Source organism: Camponotus vicinus, unplaced genomic scaffold (genome assembly GCF_025532165.1).
Source record: "Camponotus vicinus isolate PSW18456_S1 unplaced genomic scaffold, iyCamVici1.0 SCAF_1, whole genome shotgun sequence".
Taxonomy (NCBI): domain Eukaryota; kingdom Metazoa; phylum Arthropoda; class Insecta; order Hymenoptera; family Formicidae; genus Camponotus; species Camponotus vicinus.
The window spans coordinates 36,177,978-36,198,495 of NW_028141945.1; the positions used below are offsets into that span (position 1 = coordinate 36,177,978).

At 40.7% G+C, this 20,518-nt stretch overlaps 3 protein-coding genes across 14 annotated transcripts in view; 2 read left to right on the plus strand and 1 right to left on the minus strand.

Moving 5' to 3' along the window:
• Positions 1-11,531, minus strand: part of LOC145964376 (unconventional myosin-IXb) — a 39,364-nt gene extending 27,833 nt beyond the window's left edge. For 3 of the 12 annotated variants that reach the window (XM_083087128.1, XM_083087112.1, XM_083087121.1), the window contains exons 1-14: positions 10,537-11,530; positions 8,453-9,411; positions 8,069-8,373; positions 7,350-7,967; positions 6,970-7,268; positions 6,641-6,900; positions 6,245-6,552; positions 5,808-6,145; positions 5,654-5,714; positions 5,261-5,308; positions 4,317-4,646; positions 2,496-3,413; positions 2,327-2,410; positions 27-2,263 (exon numbers count right to left, since the gene is read on the minus strand). In XM_083087128.1, the coding sequence (XP_082943254.1) occupies positions 27-2,263; positions 2,327-2,410; positions 2,496-3,413; positions 4,317-4,646; positions 5,261-5,308; positions 5,654-5,714; positions 5,808-6,145; positions 6,245-6,552; positions 6,641-6,900; positions 6,970-7,268; positions 7,350-7,967; positions 8,069-8,364 (5,797 nt within the window). In that variant the 5' untranslated portion in view covers positions 8,365-8,373; positions 8,453-9,411; positions 10,537-11,530. Of the gene's footprint in view, positions 1-26; positions 2,264-2,326; positions 2,411-2,495; positions 3,414-4,316; positions 4,647-5,260; positions 5,309-5,653; positions 5,715-5,807; positions 6,146-6,244; positions 6,553-6,640; positions 6,901-6,969; positions 7,269-7,349; positions 7,968-8,068; positions 8,374-8,452; positions 9,412-10,129; positions 10,363-10,536 lie in introns of those variants that run through there. The other 9 variants (XM_083087062.1, XM_083087086.1, XM_083087055.1 and 6 more) reach the window with 9 other exon arrangements.
• Positions 11,532-16,914: 5,383 nt separating this feature from the next.
• On the plus strand, positions 16,915-18,130 carry LOC145964445 (uncharacterized). The gene has a single exon (XM_083087197.1). It carries the CDS (start codon positions 17,630-17,632, stop codon positions 18,128-18,130), a length of 501 nt encoding a protein of 166 aa, XP_082943323.1. The 5' UTR covers positions 16,915-17,629.
• Positions 18,131-18,152: 22 nt separating this feature from the next.
• The window catches only part of LOC145964423 (uncharacterized), a 53,016-nt gene continuing 50,650 nt past the window's right edge, over positions 18,153-20,518 (plus strand). Inside the window, exon 1 of the mRNA XM_083087161.1 lies at positions 18,153-19,074. Within this exon, the coding sequence (XP_082943287.1) occupies positions 19,053-19,074 (22 nt within the window). The 5' untranslated portion in view covers positions 18,153-19,052. The remainder of the gene's footprint in view (positions 19,075-20,518) is intronic.

Sequence of the window (20,518 nt, forward strand, 5' to 3'; positions counted from 1 at the left end):
TTTATTTGTATGAATAAATTACTTACTTTGACAAACAAGTCCTCGCTCAATGGGCCACATGAAGAAAGACGTGCAAACTTCGCAAGCGGTGGGTATATTGATGATAGTCAATTGGAACATGTGATTACCGTGCCGGATAGGCTCTTCCTGCTTTCGTTTTTTCTCTTTTTTTCGTTTGCTCTTACTCTGTTTTTCGAGAGCTTCAGTTTTAACGATTGTCATGAATTCATTCATGAAGCCTCTGAAGGCGTTCACGCCCATTGTTACAGGGAAATCTTCCCTTGTGTTCTCCTGCTTGCAAACAGTCTCCATAACGTGAAGAAAGTTGGCAATCAAATCGGTGTACTTGATGTTGCCTTCTACGCCTTGTTGTATGGCAACGCTGTACGTTATCACCAAGTCGTCTTTAAACTTTCTGAGAGCGTGTTTGAAAACGCGGTCTACTTCGCTCGGTTTTCGTCCCTCCCCTTGACCCTCCATTATATAAATTTTCTTGGTAATGAAGTCTTGCATCAGCGCTAACTCCTTGGCATCGGAAATGATTTTGTCCGTGCTATCCGAGAAAGCCGAAGTGCCGGTTAAACTAAACTTGGACGCGACTGTCTGTTTCGTAGTATCGTACGGTGTGCGTGGTGGTTTCCTGTTTTTTCGTCTACTCGGCGTGTTGGCCAATATGCACGGCATTCTCAGCACTCCGCCGTTTTGAATACACTTGACGTGATACAGCTGTTTGCAGTCGACACATTTGTAACCTTGTGTCACGAACGCGTCCATCTTTTCGTGACAACATACGCAAACGTCGTCTTTTGCGAATCTCGCCACTTTTCGGAAACGATGACCGGCCAAGGTAAATAGATTATGACCTTTCCACTCGAGAAGATCCATACCGGGAGCGAGTTTCAAATCGTTCGGACTAGTATCCGTTCCCATTTTATCTTCGCTTAGACCCGAGATCTTCGTAGCTGGATCCGAGTTTCTTCTTCGTAACTCAAAAGTCGTAATCGCGTTGGATCTCATGCGTTTACCGGGTTGTTGTCCCTTGTATGTGGTTTCGTTCTTGTTTACAGGCCAATCTGTTACGGATCGGGAAGTAGTTTCGTGCGGATAATCTTTTCGAGACCATATTTTCGTCGTTTTACTTAAATCGCTTTCCTTGATCGTCCCGAGGAGCAGATTTCGCGTCTCCGCATTTGTTTCAACTGCACTCTCGCCCATAGATCGACACTGAACTTCTCTCGAGGGTCTGTTTCGTCTGGCGCTTCTTACCGGCACATCTGGTTCGTATTTCTCCGATCGCGAGTTCTTTTCCTTCGGGGGCGATCTTCTCAGTAAACCGCTCTTTAAAGTGTTGTCATCGTTAACACTTACAATTTTTGTCGTAGTATCTCCCTCCGAGTTTTGTCGTCGCAAGTAGGCGAGATCTTTAATACTTTTAGCAGATCCATGTGTTTGATCTCGTTTCACCGGAGATATCGGAATATTCTCTATTCGTTCATCAGGTACGCTGTTATCGCTGAGTCTACGCTGTTGTTTGCCGCTCGTCAAACTTTCCATCTGAACAAAGCGATCACTCGTGTCGACTTTGACATTATAGTTCGCCGCTTCGTTAGGTTTATCTTGTCGGATCTGTTCGAAAACGCTGTCAGTCATATTCTTGTAACGAGAAACGTTCGGGGAACGTGTAACAGTCGCTTTTTGCGGTACCGGCCTGAAGTAATCGTTATATGAAGGTGAGAAATCCGCTCTACGGTGCCAAATGTCCGGATTCGGATTATGCGTCAGATTTACATTAACGGTGTGATATTTTGTATCGCGCGAACTGGTAAACGGTGGACTCGTATTGAAAACAGGTGGGGCACTTTGCACAGCGCTCGGTGTCTCGCTCTCGGTCTCACCGTCACTGTATCCCGTCGAGGAACTATCAGTTCTTCTGCTCACCGAGGATAACCGACTGGACGCGTTCGTTAGGTTGACATTTGATGTGACTATCGGCGAATGATCACCGCGTTTCGTCCTCGTGCTCGGTACGGGTTTCGAACCGGAATTGTCTTGCGATTCGGTACTATTGACACTGGCTTGAGATTCGTAACTCCTCAGACTTGTCAAGCTCTCGAGACTACTCTTGCGTTCCGCAATCTCGTCGAAATGATACGTTTCTGTATTCTTCAACGTTGTGTCATGCAAAATCCGTTTGTTCGGTGTGAGTTTGCGTTTAGAATATGAACTTGTATCTATGGCGCTCTCTCTATTTGTGTTATCGCACCTGAAAAAAAATCCATAATATTTGCAGAGGCTCTAATTATGAAATTTAGATTTTAGCACCTACCTTGCTAGCGTGAGCCGATTTTGAGATTCTATTTTTCGAGGCGATTCGCCATATTCCGTGAGACTCCGATCTTCCGTGAATAATCTGTAATAATGTTTAAAATAAAATAATACAAAGTTATTCATATCATGTTCCAATATATATGAGTTTACTAAAAAACATTACTCACTCTTCGTTATCTCGATCTTTGGCGCATATTTTATCGTATAGAAACTCCTTGTACTCTTGAATTTCCCTGACTTCCTGAACTTTATCCAGTAGTGGTCTTTTTCGTTTCTTCAATTCATTAAATTTCTTTCTGGCGTTATTGCCCCTAACATATGCCTGAAAGGTAATTACACACGATTTCAGCTTTTTAAACCAGCTACGTTGTTTGTATACCCTCCAGGCAGTTTGTATGTGTAATGCAGCTTCAGTTCTTGCACGAAGGACTTGAGCTAGTCGTTGTGCAGTAACCATTCTCCAAAAAGACTGTATTTGTACAATGGCATTTTTCAATCTGAGGAATTTTCTCCTTTCCAGACAAGCACGGAACCACTTTTGTATAGTAGTAATGCTCGTTATGATCTGTTGATGTAATTCAATGTCTAGTTTGATCTTTTCGGACTCTCTGAGAAAAACTTTGGTAGTACCCAGCTGATAATTGTCTCTGTTGAGATTAAGAGTCAATAGAAAATCCCTCACGTCTGATTGCGAGCTCAAAAGACCCTTAGGAAGCAGCATCCGATAAAGTTGTATAAATTCCTCGTACGTTAATCGCACATTGAAACCAGCCTGCCTTATTCTGACAGTTTCCAACATTCCTGTATATCGCAATTGTCGTTGCACTGTTTCCTCATCGAATTCATTCGGTACTTTATTAGCGTTGCTCTTAATACATCTGATAAAGAAAGGATTAGCTTGATTCAGAGTATCCATTAAACTGTGCAAACTTTGCTGAAATTGTGCGGAAACTGTCATGGGCTGCTTTCTAGCTTTTCCCGGTCCAGTGCCATAACTTTGAGTTCTTCCAGCAAGTGTCTTCACAGTTTGTAGATTTTTCAGGCCTTTTTTACCGCGTTCCCTCGGTCGAAATGATTTATTTTTCCTGTAAACGTTTTTATGCTAAGATTTGTAATACGTTGATATTATACAATGTACATTCCTCCTCCTGTTACTTCATCATTCTCACATTGTCAAACAATATGTTTGATAATTAATATGTATACAGTACAGGAGAAGGAATTACTCTAATCATATACTCTATCATAATAGTGCCTTATATGTGTCGAAAAAATATGTGTATCTAATATAAAATATAAAAGATAATAGAAGAAAATTAGCAATGATATAGTACAATATATAGTTATATAATAAAAAAAACAAAATAAGCTTAAATATAACATTTATTATAATAAGAAATATCCGATATAAATATTAGATGACACAGTATAAATAAAATATTAGTATACAGGACTGTATTATATTTAATTCATGATTGTGATCACAAAATTACTTCAATGTTTTGTGTTACATTGATAGTCAGTGCTATAAGAATTATTTATGATTATAACAGTGTAGTCAACAACAAGTACTCTAAAAAAATTTATACATTTTTTCCTAAAGATTTATTATTTCTTAAAAAAAGTATTGCAAAACACTCAGCATGCAGCAATCATCATTAAATAATATATCGAGAACAACTGCAAGATGGAGCAAGATCTGATGACAAGTGATTTTATGATAATGCACGATATTCTTTAATCATCGAAAGAGATGCAGTGTGCGCGCATTGAGGAATCAAGATATAATGATAAAAAGCCATATTACATAATACAGTTTTAACATATCAATGGTCTACGAGAATGAGCTATTACCTACGAAAGGAAACCCATCACCAACCCGAGAATTGCTATAGAGCGCATACTAATCTTGGCTTGTGTAGAGCAGTAATTTTCCATAGCTTAAATTACATTATTAATCGAGTATCGAATAGATACATTTTACATACATGACGATCTGATTAGCGCGTTCCATGACATTTGCTTCGTCTTTTGGAAGCACCCTCTCTAGTGGTGTGTGAGTATCTCGTCTGAATTTATTATTACTAAGAGGCTGGTCTTCCCTGCCCCGTATTATGTAACCTTTGGCCGATGTAACGTTTGATGGGTATTGCGTCTGATTAATGTTTCTAAATTGCGGCCACGATAGGCGATTGTTGTTTATATTGTCGTTGTTTTCGATTTGTATAGAAGATAATGTAGCAGAAGGAGTAGTGGCCGGCGGTAAACATACACTGCGTTGCTTCTGATAACTCGATGGGCGAGTATGTTTGTGTGAACTGAAAAATTCTCTGGTCCTTAATTACTGCGTCGAGAAATCGACGATATTTCTTACGATTAATTAATTGATTATTCATTTATATTTTTAATAATTTTTTCTCAGTTGTTCCTCTCATCAAGTTTTAGGTGTGATGTTTTCAAGGAATATCTCATTAATTGACGGATAATTTAAATATAAGAAACAAAGAAAATGAGAGAAGATGACTGACATGAACTGTATAAAAGAAAATTCAGTTTTGCGCCATGAATCATGCCCAAATACAATAGCAAGAAGAATATTGTAAAATGGTAGAATGTAATTGTATGGCGAATGTCATGAAGATTGCATTCTAGTTGCAGCTAATAATACAAGAGGTGCAAACAAAAAAATAAAATCTGTTTAAATAAAATCTGTAGACATATATATCGAAAAAGAATTGGAGTAAAAATATATGGATTTACAAATTTACTCAATCTACATGGATACTTGTGTTTGTTAAAAAAACTTCAACTGAGTTTAACTGTTCTTAATATATGTATACCATAATTTGTGTTGTAAATCCATGGGATATATCAACAAAATATATAATATTTGCCAAAAATTACATATACAGTGGATCAAAAGACCACTTACGCAATTCGGTTAATAGTTAGATTGACGGCCGACAACGTCACAAGATGGCTACAAAGGACAAAAGACACATGGCCAATATAAATATAATAAAGATTTATCTTAATTAATATATCAACATCAAAACTTTGTCAGCGTGATGCATGTATTATTAATGCACAACGTAGATTCATACGCCGTTCATACGTATATGAGACAATATACAGATCAAACATATTCAAAGAAACAAGCGCAACAACATCAGCACTTTCTTCTTACAGTTGTCAATGTAATACTAATATATATCTTGCTCTATAAATTACTGGTGAAAGCATTTGATACTGTCTTTCATTACCGTTCATATATGTAGTAATATATTCTATTTCATTAAAGATGTTATACGAAATTGAACATTACCTTATCAAATTCTCATTAGGTGTCCTGTATCTGTTTTGTACAGACGTCTTGTTTCCATCAACTAAAAGGAAGGAAATATATATTTACTTTTATTAATTCCTCGCATTTTTATTCTATGCATTAATGTTTAAACTACACATGATTCAATACATACCTCTACCATGCCTGTGCGCTCGACCGGCTTCTTGAAATGCGAAGTGAGCACGAAAGAAAGCCCGCAGTATGGCCCATCTGAATACGGCAACCGGATCAGCGCCGACCAATTCCCGCACGAAGGCAAGGGAAGAGTTTTTCAATACTCCGACTACACCATCGGGTCGCATTAGATCTAAATTCTTCTCTCTCATGTTAGCAGCTTGGTATTTGACTGCGCCAGCATAATGGCGTACAACGAATGCGGCTTCTCGTCGCTGCGGCGCCTCGTAAAACTGATTATCTTTATGCACAGTGTTGAACTTCTGTAGCAACGTCTCGTTTGTTGCACCAGGAAAGCTGCGAAATAAAGTTTAGATTAGAAATTTAGTTAGATATTTTCATATTTTATAATCAATTCCACAAGCTTTTGAAAAATATTTATAAAACAATACTCACTTGCATTGATCATCAAGGAGACACAAGAGGCCGTTCGGCTTTGCTTCAATGAGATTGAGACATCCAGAGTTATCGCTATATCCGATATCTGTCCATCTAATCCCTTGCTTTCTGTATTCTCGTTGCTCGTATTGGAAAACATGTTGATTAAAGTAATGTTGTAATTGTTCATTCGCATAATTGATACATAGTTGTTCAAAACTGTTGCATGTTTTGAAATCTTCAAAGCCAAATATATCTAGTACACCGATACTATTGCCTTGATGGTCTCTAAGAGTGTCCTTTTTAGAAAGCAGTGCATGATTCACCTGATGTAGACGATACCGATTATTTTATATGTTAACACATTATTTTATATGATATCAGTATCTGCAGATAGAAGCAAATCTTTATTACCTGTAGCACAATCCAATCAAATAAAGCTCCGTATAAGCACTTTGCCATGGCATCACGTGCCGCAATCGCTTCGGGAAGTCTGTAGTTAATAACTAAAGTCTCGCCGGAAGCTCTTGCGCGTTTGGCGGTAAGTGCGGCCAAAAGAGTTTCTTGTTTTACTCTAAGAAGTTCCGATATCAGTGCAACCACTTCCGGATTTTTTACACCTACGGCCTCATCATGATGATGGTACGACTTTCGTGGTTGAAACTCAACATTACCTAAATTGAAAATTTTTAATAATTACTCTATTCAGAGAAATAAGCACATATAAGCGATTGAATAATCACCTAATAAAAGGACCGCCGACAGAACTGCGAAGAGCCGCCTTTGCTTCTCTGCTGTAAAGCCTACCATTTCCATAGATTGTTTTAATCTCGAGAACTCGTGCCGCTCGTCGATATTCTCCAATCCATAGCAACCGCTTTTATTTAAGTAATTATACCGATCACAGCTCTCCAAATGTAGCAATTGTTTCTCTTGATCGCTTGCGCCAGCCAACAGATAATAAAATACATGATAATTCCTTTCGTTCCGTCCTTGAGAGACAATCCTGGATTTTTCCAGGAGGTATTTCTGAACCACAGCACTGTAAAATCAGTAACTAGAAGATTATTTTCTTCCTTACATATTATAGTGTGTCCTTACATATTATTATTGCAGAACATACCCATGGACCATTCCATTTTCCTTGTAATTTACTTGAATAAACTTGCCAAAGCGACTGCTATTATTATTATGTGCCGTTTTTGCATTACCAAATGCTTCCAAGACAGGTCCAGCGCTCAGTATTGTTTGTTCCACTCCACTGCCATGCGAACCCTTTTGACTAAGTGCTGTCAAATGATGCAAGAGGAAATTCGTTGATTCTGTTTTACCAGAACCGCTTTCACCACTAATAACAATACATTGATTCTTCTTTTCCTTAAGCATACAATGATAAGCTGCATCAGCTATGGCAAATATATGCGGAGGTATGTCTGGGCCCAATCTTCTGTTTTGATATAATTTTACATATTTCGGATTGTAGATAGGATAAAATTTGAATGGATTCAAGGCAATTAGTATGCTGCCGACGTAGGTATATATGTTGCCAGCCAAAAACCTAGCCCTCAGATTATCCAACAACGTTTGTTCATTCAGATCTGGAAGCTGACACAGATCTGGATATTCCTTGTCACGTGGTTGATAGAGGAATCTATTGAAATAGTCCTTTAAAAGTTGAGGATCCATAGGAAATCTACTATCAGACCATAAATAGTCTGGTTGCTTTTTTCGTAAGTAAAATCTGAAAATTTAAACATAAAAATTACATTAGTAAAGGAAATTTTGTCTCCTTTAAATTAGAAATAATTAATAATAATTATTTTCATAAAACATATAATAGACCTATAATATTCTTGCTGGGTATCATTTTTCGGCCACAGTAACATAAGTGCCACAGGGCACTCGGTGGGACCGAGTCTTCTTTCTTTACATTCCTGCCCAACAGAATTTCCTACTACTTCTGCTAATTCATAGCTATTCGAAACAGAAGCATCGACAACTAGTCCAAGCCTTTCAATAATACATTCCACTATCTCAGCTGATGAAGTCTGTTTCGTAGCTTTAATGGATAATGCCTCGTATTCAGGGCTCCATTCACCCACAAATACTTGCACTACTCCAGACCCACTGTTGTCCATTTTCTAACCCTAAGATAATAAAATTATAAAGAGATACATAAAATAATATTTAATTTACACTAGATCATTCTAATGTAACAAAATATACCTTATATTTAAGAGGGTTAATAAGTATGTCCTCTGTCATCTATACAATATTTCAAATATGTCGTTTTTCCTTCTTCTTGTTTATTTGTTATGTACAACCACTGATTTAAACGTTTAAAATAATTATTATACATTTTGTTTTTTTCCCCCGTAAATTTGCAATAGGATATGATTTCAGTATTTATGATTATTTACATGTATTAATTATATTATATTTTTGCTGTAATATCAATTTAATTTACTCTTGTCAAATACACTTGTCAGTTGACAAAATAGATTTCAAGAGTTAATCAATGTTTTACACACACACACATATGTATCATTTATAAAGTTTTAAAAATAAATCTGTGACAAAATAAAAATTTGCAGGTATCTCTTCTGGTCATAAAGCATATTAATAAGAAATTGTAAAACCCTTCCAAATTATTCTCAAGTCTTTCTTAAATCCGTTAAATCCAGAATATCATGACTCATAGAATAGAATAGAGTATTCCAACCATATTGTGGTTAATAATTATTAGAGTAATAAAATATATAGAGTCATTAGAGAATTACTTTATTCTTTTTTAGATTTATAGATTCAGTCAATTTTATAGGTCCTTGTTCCTGATTTGTTCAAGAGTTAGAGTATTTTTGTTAATTGTAGAGTAGCTTGTTTCATTCGAATATCAAGTTTTTAACGTGAACTGTCTATTGGAACTTTTCTGACAGCCATTAAATTATTATCACAACATTCACTGAACAGGTGACAAGCGTGGGTGTGCTATTGTTGGTAGGCAGTAACTTAGTTTCCTTGTTCTGACAAAAATCCAAGGTCTTCAGCAAATTAGGTCTTTTATTGTAAATATTCTTGTACCTCCTGAGTATTTCAGTATATTTATTGCAATAGTTTACAATTATGGCTGTGTATCATTTCCCTCTATTGCACAGAGTTTTTTCTAAGCCAGAAAAGTATCCTATCTGAAAAAAATGTATATAATGCATTAACGTAAAGAGGAGTGTAAAATTTGTACGAAAAAATGTGCGTGTAAGCATTTTTATAAAAGTTGCAAATATTTAATATCATTTCATATGTTAATCAATATATTAATCAATATATTAAATTTATCAATGTATTATAAAAGTGCAGATACTCCATATTTCAAGCATTTAAAATACAGAAATGTTTGAAATTTTGAATATCCAAAGGGATCAAGTTATATACACATGAAATAAACCACTTTAAACATGACAGTCCATCTTAGTTTGACTTAACAAGAATGGAACAGATGATGCATTGAATTCCTATTTTAAACAAGCCCACACACATCGAGATAAGGCACGTAATGAATTATATAGGAGAAAGTCAATTATTAGAACGGCTATTAAGAGCACAAAAACAAATGAAAATAATTGAAAGTTCCAATCATTTTAATCTGTCACGTAATATCTATCGCCAGCAGAGAACCTCACATCAAACGCGACGCATACACATATGCACGTGTTTCGAGGTGATGAAGCCGAATTTAAAAATATCTCATTTCTACCCTGGATAATTCTCCGGCGAATTCGCGCACGCAAATAACTACTCTGTCGCGACGAGAAAAACACCATCGCTCCAAGAATACAACATTGGGTCGCGGTCCAGGGACTCTCGTCGGATCGGCAACAGATTGCGCGATCGCGTATACATACGTACACAAAGGAACGCTAAAAGCGGCATTTACATTATATTTCTGCGAAATGCGTCTGTTCGCTCCTCGTTCCGTCAGCGGGGCTCGACGGCCGTGTGACATTCGGGAAAGGGATACTCGGTCGCGATAGACTGACGGGTCATGGACCATGCCACTAATCAGGGACGGCTGTATCGTGACAAACGAACGTCAACATGATAAACCGAGCTTAAAGTCGCAGGAATTTCTCGAGCGAAGCTAATCACGATACGCGACACTCTCGACTCGCGCGCGCGATATCACCGCGAAAGAATGTATCGCTGCGAGATTGCGAGGCAGGCAGGCACAGGCAGACGTGCGTGCGTGCGTGCTCGCTCACTTGCGTGCGAGGGATCGGAGGCCGCTCGGAGAGGCGGCCTTGCAATCCGTTTACCTCCTTCGTTGATCGCGGGATCCACGTTGCGATGCATCGTCCTCCGGGAGCAGCGGGGCAGCACTTTGCGCGCACTCAAACGTCATGCTGTCGCGGGCCAGGAGCTCGCCGCCGCGTGAAAATGCTGCCGTTTGTCCTCGAGGCCCCGATCTCTCCTCTCCCTCTCCCCCTTCGCATCCGCTTCCCGAGCTTCGCACAGCTCGCGGATCCCTCTCGCTCGCTCGCGCCCGCTCTCTCCTCCTCCCTCCTCCTCTCGCTCGAAGCGCGGCGAAAATCGCGAGGCCAACACCGAGGCGAGCGACGACGTTTGGCTGGCTCGCTCGCGATTACGCCGCGCTACGTTGGTCGTCGTGCCTCCGTTTTCCAAAGACCTCGGACAATCCAACGGGCACGACGGGCAGACGACGATATATACGTGTATATATATATCGGACACACACGCGCGCGTACAATACGGGCGGATTGACACTTGGGTAAACACGCGTCGCGATCGGCACTGCTGGACGTGGAGATCGGAACGCGCGCACCGGCCTGGCCGGGACGCTCTTGAAATCGCGACGTATCTCTCCGACGCGGCTCCTCGCGCCAAGTCTCGCTCGTCCGCCGCGAAAATCGACGCACGGTCACCGATGACACGGATGACGGGCCCTTGCCCAGGTTTATCGTCCTTCGTCTCCGCACGGGATCCTGCGTCCCGATACGTCCACCATTTCGATTTTTTCGATCACGTGGTACGCGCCGGCGAACGTCGATTGGTCGCGCGAGCGCGACGACGTGATCAGTCGCCGATGCGCCTCTGCCATTCGGACGACGATGCTTCTGGAGCCGTCTGTCGCTGACACGACGAAGCCTCTCCGAACGCGATACCCGTCCGCGGTCCGATTCCTACTTCGCGCGCCGATCAATTCATTATTCGGGCGATCCGAGAGGGAAGATTGATGCGATCGGTACGCGCGTCATTATGTCAATGCGTAATTGTCATCGCACCGAGTCACTCGGATACGTCATGACGTCGTTATCGACTCGAAAGTAAGTGACGCCAACGTCCTCTGTGCGCAGGCGCGTGACAAGCCGAGGATCCCTTCCATTACCGACGGATATCGACTGACAGAGGGCGCGATCGGTCTGCGGTGATGGTGACGCGCGAAATCACGGTTGGACGACGCGAGGAATCGGGACGAAAAATGTGAGTAAAATAATAATTATTATTATTAAATACAAGAAGGTAAAGTATATTATCGTGAGAAACGCGACGCATGTTGATATATACGACGCGATGTCGGGTGTAAAATATGAAAATAAGACGGAAATATTATCTCGGAGAGAACAAGCGGGTCACACAAACTTGAAATTCTCTCCTCGTCACATCGATTTTTCACTACATTTTTCCATCCTCGAAATAAATCAGGGGATCTGCAGCTAAGACATCGCGGAAAAGACGTTCGCATGTTTTTATTGGCGTAGTTGGCGCTCCACGAAAATAGATATTCGATAATACTCGAGCAAGCGCTTTCGCAATCTGAGAAATTAACTTGGGCGAAAGCGCGCACATGGCGGCTCGTATCGCGTCCGCGTTATTTTCCATTTGGCCCGTTTACGGTATTCAATCGTTCGGGCGGGCTCGTGCATTTTTTAAAAAGCAATCGGCCCGCGATAGCCAGTCAACTATAGGTTCAGAGGAATATCGACAAAGAGGAATTCACAGGTAGAGACCGCATGCACATACCTATATCCGGATAAAACGCGCGATCCTGTGCGCGAATATATCTCGTTAGCAACTCGGGTAGAAAAAGTAATCATTTTCGCGTCAAATTTTATATCGAAATGACGTCAAATGGTCCCGCTACCTTTAATATGCAATTAATGTGCAGTCGCTGATTTAACGAAGAGATAGAGGAGGGAGAGAAACGATCAAATATACATCATCGATAGTCAATTATTGCGACAACAATGACAATAATAGAGCGATGCAAAATTTATGATCGAATTTATGATCGAAACAACATGAACAACATGTCAATATTAATACTCGTAAAAGGACACATATGCAATATTATATTCTCTGCTGGTATATTATTTATTTTTCCGTTTGCACGTGCACGATATCAGGTGTCTTCTTTCGTTTTTCGAGTTTTTCTCGTATTTTTGTTTGACTTATTTATTAGACAAGATCCGATTCGACAGGTGCGTTCGGCAGGTAATATAACAGTGATCGATGACGAATGGATGTCATAACGCCGCGATTGCCTTTATCGTCGGGATAGGCATCTCGGAATATAGTAATGGAATGCTATACGTCTAGTATTAATGGTCCATGTGTAACAGAGAATTTCGGAGTATCGATGTTCTCTCGGTGTCTGCATTAACGGAAGTAGCGTCGGCGTGGCTGATCAATACGGTTACAACCACTGACACATTTTGTAGCGGTCAATCGTTTGCATAAAAAGCACATTGTTGCATTATTTAAATGTTTTCCGTAGGAAATGTCAATATCAATCACTTTGGACGTTCCTCCCTCTTTCTCTCTCTCTCTTTCTCTCCTCTCTTCTCTCTCTATTTTCCTCTCCTTCTTTCTCTATTTTTCGTTATATTTTGCCAAAACTTTTCGTGCTACTTTTGAATTTGGCAAGAGCACATATTCAAATACACGAACTCTTGTTTAAATTGATATATTTCTAGAGCATTGAGTATTAAACTGATATATTTATAGAGCATCGAGAAATGTAAAATTATATCTTTTTATAAATATTGTAGAAGGTTTATAAAGGGGTAAAATATTTTTTCAAAATTTTGGGCGGCCAATATTTTTCTCCAATAAATATCTATTAAACTGTGCGTACGTTTCATATTTTTTATTCTCTAAATTTATATCAGTCTAAATAAAAACGCTCTAAAAATAAACTGAAACTAGTTATATATAATATTTTCTCATAAAAGTTCCAATGAGTTACGAACTGTTAAAATTATGTGCGATCGATTAACATATAAAAAATAGCTGGATTTGCGTGAGACATACATTTCAACTCAAACGTCTTTAAAAAGATAATTGGACCTTATAAGAGCTTTCAATTAGCCGTTAATTTAATAACAGCATGCCTCGGACGTAACCCGTGACGTAAATCGGGTCGCATATTATCGCGAAATAATTGTATCGATTTCGCGAAGTAGCTTCGACGATATCGGGAAAACGCATGAGCTTGTAAATGCCACATATACTATATATATAGCCGTCTGATAAATGTTTCGTATATACGTGCTGAGTTGTGACTACTCGTGCATACATATCGCGAATATCACACTCCGCGTTACATACATTTATACTCCACACGTTTAGTTTTATGCATTGTACGCAGTCTCGAGAGTCTATCCTGACTTCTCTCTTATTCACCACGCCTTTTCTTCTTCCGTCATTCTCTTTCACGACCGGAATCGCGAGTCGACAATATTTGAAGCACGCCAGTCTGTAATCCCCAAGTTAAAATGCTACCAAAGCGGATGCAGCTTCTCCCTTTTTTCTCTACGAACAGTTAATCCTCGCGCTTCTTCGCGTGGCCGTTTGGCCCTTTTACGATTTCCTACGTTATATTGTATCGATCGTAAACGTATGAGATATACGTGTAAAATTGCTGCTATTTAACAGGCTCGCAATTCAATCTTGAATTATAGTTGCGATTTACGGCTAATGTTATCAAACGTACAATATTATCGAGAAGGACGACGAATATAGATGTGATGAATGCAAAGAAACATATAATTTTAATAACAAAAATATTCGAGTATTTTCCAAAAGTAGCCAAAAGTACCTCTTACGCGATGCAAAAAAAAAAAATAGAAATCGCAATGTCAACTTTAATACATTATATCAGAGCTATAATCTCTGACCACGTGTGATAATCGTGGATTTATAGACGTGTAAGATATTTGAGTCAGTAAAACACATTTTTTAAAACGGAATGAAATGACAATGTCCCGGTATTTTTAAAGCGATCTTTTCCGGCTCTTATTATTTGTGACATAACAGCCATTGTTTGTATTTTCTCTCGAAATAAAAAGCTTATGGCAATGTGTGACAGTGGCGTGCGCCTTGATGTCTGAAGAGAACATCGCTCCGTTACCGTGCGCGGTGCATCTCTTATTGATAACTATGGAGCATGAAAGACTATTTATAACCTGGTCCAATGAAATCGCCCTACATCGAACTGACGTCGTTTCCCTCGGCAAAACGGTTAGATCAAAATACACAACGTCGATATCGCGTGACACGAAGTTTTTCATATTTAAAATTTGTTAGTCATCAGCATGTACAAGTACAACCGATTTCTAATCGCTTTAATCCTTAAAACTTTGTTAATCGCTGGATAATCTATGCGTTAAAATCGTACTTTATGCCTGAAATACACGGAAATTATACACATATACATACAAGAGAATAATTTAATCAATCTTTTTCTTCTTTTTAATTTTTTACATACTTTGAATTATATTGCAAAATGTTTAAAATGTTAATAAATGTTATAAAATATATTAAAATATATAATATTAAAAAAAGCTTGAGATATTATATAACACAGACATACATATATATATATATGTATTATATAATATCTCAGTTTTTTTAATATTTTTGAAGCTAATTCCACAATATCTCTGAAAAAACTAAATATAGATGGGTTACTGTTTTAATATTGTAAAGATTTTCGTCTATGTTTTCCTCTACGTCTTTTTTGGTATGACTCTTTGACTACTTTTGATCTGAATAAAATATATCGAGATTATCTCTCGATGGGCTTTTTCAACTTCTGAACCTATAAACGGATTTATTTCACGGAAAATACGTGTTTCCTATTTGATACGACGATATTTCACATATGAAAATCACAGAGCGCGACTTCCGATCTTATTTTCAGTAGTTCGAGTCAACGACGCGGCTCGCTGCTCGCGCGCCTCGCGCGAGCGGGATTTACTACTTGTTAAGACTCGCCATAAAACGACACAACTACTTGCTAACGCGGTGCATTACCTGCGCGCGTAGAGTTGTCGGCGTAAATAGTGAAGTTTTCCGGGGAAGTTTCACGAACCTGTTACATTGACGCAAAAGGGAATAGATCGCGAAGTTAATTAGAGATTAAATATCTTTATTTGACAACGTGCAAAATTCCTTATCTCAACGATACTGAGACTAGTGTAACCTTATTCCACGTTTACAGAGACTTTGAATACCAGTCGTTGCGTGTCCCTCGGCTCGTTCAACCCCGCATTTACGACTCTTTATCACGCTAACGAGAAAATAGTTTCCACATGCATCCTAATGAGAACCAATTTTCCATCTCTAATGCCAATGCTCGGAATATCTTGAATTGGTAATATCGGGAAAGTCTGGACGTTGCGATATATACTATTTATATTTCGCGTGTTATTCGTAGAATAAAATTTTATTTCATGTATTATATGTTATGCGGAATCGAAAGCAACTTTTCGTTCATTCGAGTGCATAAATCGAATCATGCTGGCGGCATGCTACGACTTCAGTAGCTTTTTATAGCTACTTTACGATAGCAACGGAATAGCATTTATTCAAAATAATTAGAGAGAGAGGGAGAAGGAGAGAGGGGGAGAAAGAGAGAGAGATTGCCATCGCTTCGTAAAGTAATCACGAATGGCGATGTAGGCAATTGTTATCGGGATTAGGCATCTACAAATGATTAACTTTTTCTTTTTCTTTCTCTTGCAATTGTGGAAAACGAATCTCGTCGCGACATGCGTTTGCTCCGAAAACTCAAGCGAAGGACTAGAATAATATCGTTAATTAAAATAATTCAAGTTACGTAGCGTAATCCGTAAGACTCGAAATCGACGGAGCTTCAATGTATTTAATCTTTCACGTTTTAAAAAATACAGCGTGCAAATGTGTTTTATATGAAAATATTCGAACCGAATTGAATATTTATTCGATGAATATTTATTCGCGCAATTTTTGACGGTGCGAAAGCGATTCTCATTAAAGTACCATGCAAATCGACAGAGAAAGAGAGAGAGGGGAGCGATATTCCGCCCCCTCCGAATCTCAAATTATCCCGTCCGACGCGGACCGGGTCTGCAACGATTTTCGAAGACGTTGCACTCCCGGAACGGGCGAACGCATCGTCGGGGAAGATAGCTCCTCTCGCCGATGGCGGAGGAGGATCGCAGAGAGAGCCGAACCGGCGCGAGTGGCTCGCGGCCGCGAAGTGCGGGAGGGGGTTGTCGCGACGGTTTCTCGCCGGGACGATCGTCGGGCAGCTCCGACTTTGCTCGTGTCCGGTCGGCCTTATCATCCCTACCGGCGCCGGCGCTATATCACCCCCTTGACGTAGCAAGATGGCGGCGGCGTGTCGGAGGCGTCTCCGTTCGCACAGTGCTCGACGTCGAGCAGTCCGCGTACGTTCGCAACAACGTTTCAGCAGATTAACGCGGCGTCGGCGGCAGATCGAGCGGCGGATCGCACGCGATCGCGGCATCGCGCTTCCATTACGCGCGTGAGACACGGTTCCTGCTTCCGGTGACGCTATGTCGCGCATTCCTACCCCTCTGTAACGAACAAGTGCAGCGTGCTGATTACGCGGCCGCGATCGACGCGGAAGCGGCGTGAAGAGCGAGCGGTGCCCGGAGCGAGAGAAAGAAGGAGAGAGAGAGGGAGAGAGAAAGAGAGAGGAAGCGATACGCGACTGTACTGTGCGCTCGGTACGCGATAATCTCCGAGAGCTCTTACGCGGTGCCGCGTGCTTCTTCCAATCTTTGCCCCTTCATCCCCTTCTTCTCCCTTCCCTTTTTCTCTCTCTTTCTCTCTCTCTCTTTACCCGTCTTTCGCTCCAAATTAGTGCTAGCGCGACTTTCCCCGTCCATCCCTCTTCGTTTTCCCTCCCTTCTGTCATTTCGCTCCCTTTATCTCTCTGTCTTTCGGCCTGGCGTTCTTTCGCGGTACCGTGGTGAAATGCGCGTGACCGGTCGCGCCTCGGAGCGACGGCGACGACGTGCCTGGCGTCGTTGGTGGTGCACGTTCCCCTGACAAGCACGAGAGACGCGCGACGGTACATCCCGTGCAGCCCTCGCTACTATGATAATAACGAGAAGCGCGGTGACGGCGGCGGCGACGGTGACAACGACGACGACGACGACGACGACGACGACGACGACGGCACGGTGGGCGCTCCTCCTGAAGCGAGACACGCTAGGTCGAATTTACCACAACGTTGACGGACAACGGCGATCAACGAGGACGGCGGCCCTGCGTAGCGACGCTTCCTCGGCGATGTTGTCTCGGGATTGCGGCCGTCGCGCGTTACACGGGGACGACAGCAGCAACAGCACCGACCGGATCAGCGGAAGCTCCACAGTAATCGCGTTGGCGCTGCCGTACTACTATTATTACTGCTACTGCTATTATTGCAAATACGTAGCCGCGTTGCTCGTCGACGACGAGAAGGAGAATCTGCTAATAGCGCCAATTCCAACGCAACACAAGGACGCGGACGCGGACAATAACGAGGTATTAGTGACAGCGACCAGTGATCGTCACCTTGTCGATCGTCGGGATGGACTGCGTTGTTGCGCGTGACCAAGTGCCTGGCTACTACTACTCGCCGAGTCGACGATACGCACGATGACATGTAGTGCGATGACGATTAATGCGGCGAGGTGCAAGCGATAATCCGCCAGTCGATCTTTCGCGACTTCAGTTACGACCCAATCGATAGCGAGTCAATCGGTGGTAATATAACGCGTGGTAATATAACAGTCATTCTCTCTCTCCGCGCGATCGATCGTCATCGCGCCGGTATACAGAGAAAAAACAGTGTTACAGACGAGCACGTAGAAACTCGTGTCACGTACGGTCATCGGCCAGTGTATACATTGGGAGTGGGTGGAAGAGGGTGGACCGGGGTATAGGAGAGGTCGCCCGTCGATCCAGATAAGCCGTGTAAACGCGATAAGGTACGGACGAACACTTCGTCGTGATCGCAGCGGTTAACCTGTGACAGACTGTAAACAAGATTTTACAATTGTTTTGTGTACAACATGAGATAAACAGAGGAACGGAGAAAGATAGGGGAAAAAAACGGATCGTCATCGTGTTGAGCTTACCGCGAGCTTTCAGTTCGTGTGTAACCAGCGCGTACATCGCGACCACTTGACACGCGCATATTATATATATATATGCATGTATATATATGTACACATGCACACATGTATTCCGCGTTCGTATAACGTGATAGAAACGTACGGTGAGAAAAAGCAGGGAGAAGAAAGAGCGTGAGAGAAAAAGAGGGAGGGAGAGAGAAAAAGGAGGATTATTAATATATTAAATATATATACGCGGCGCGTAATAGCCAGTATATCGTATATGAAAAAAAAGTGTATAGCCGGCGTTTTTTCATCGTGAAGCAGCATCACTTTCGTACGGATCTCTAGTGCACTGTTCGGCGGCCGATTAAGGACAACTCGAGATATTGAGCCGACCAACCGAGGATCCTCCGACGATGTCGCTGCTCAGCGTAACGGGTGAGTCTCTTTTTATACTGCTTTTTTTCCTAAAAAGTGTCGTTTATCGAACTTCTAATCAAGCAATATTTATATAATTGTCGAAATTAATGAATGTATGGGAAATATGTATTTGCCAGTCGATTTGTAAATGAAAATTTAGCGAAGCAACCTGAGCCTTGTTAAATCATTTTAATCCTCTCCCCATTTTAAGCCTTCTAAATTTAGATCTTTCGGAGGATTATTATTATAATTTTAGATTTATTAGTTGTTGGTATAAATCAGAGTCGAAATTTTTCTCTTATTTTCAACCTCAACTTTCTCATTTGTGATTTTACAGAATTTTTTAACAAATTTTATTTAGAAATTAAGTTCTTATTTTGTATTTTAAATAGATAGCAAACGAACAGTTTCCTAGTAAAAGGTTTAAAAGATGAGCTTTCTCGGCAAAAATATAGATTAATTTAAATAGATTTAAAAGAGATTGATTTGACAGTTTAAAATATGAAAATAAATGTTTTAAATTGAAAATTGAGGTTGAAAATGTAAGAACAATTTCGATTCGGGAATACTTTTTTCAAAATTAGTTTATTTATTTATTTAAAAATTAATTTACTCATTTTTAAATAATTATGGAAAGCATAACATTTAATAAATAATAAAAAAGATTAAATAAGTGACAACTCTCTCGAGAATGCAAACTGTGATTAAAAGTAACAGCGTGTGAAATTGAAAAAAAATCTCCATTTCGGAGCAGCAAAATGAGCGATACAGGGTTATTAAAATCTCGTACGAAAAAAGCAACGGCTGGTTCAAAATCGTTCCTACTTCTTTACGAGGTTTTCAACGGAGAGATAAAAACTTCTTTTTGTTGGAAAAGTTCAAAGAGGATTTTCAGGCCTTTTCCGGATTTGCGTGCCGCGAGGAAAAAAAAGAGAGAAAACTCGGCAACTTCCGCGCGGTATCAATCATTGTTGCACCGCTGGGGATAGACGCATCAGAGGGAGGAGATACTAGACGCGTGATGTAATTAGCGCTAATGAAATCGCTAATTGCGTTAATTGGAGAGGCGGTCTGCGGTGGCGTGCCGCTGTGACGCGCATTAAGTATCACGAAAAAAATTCTCATTTACATTTCCCGCTGCACTATCACCCCCCCCGGACGGGGTGTAACTTGCGGGGTGATCCACTTAATTTTCTAGCCGTGCCGTAAAGAAATTGCAATGCATCGCAGCAACAGCTGCCGCCGCTGCTACTGTTGCTGGATTATAATCTAACAGCACGACAACGCGATACACCGCAAATCGATCGACTGCCTTTACCCTTATCATACATCTCTCGTTCTCATTGTCTCGCGCTCGATTATCGACTTAGAAGCGTGATTTATACATCGTCTTGCGTTTCGCAGCACACATACACACACACACACATACATACGTACGCACAAACACACACATATACAACTG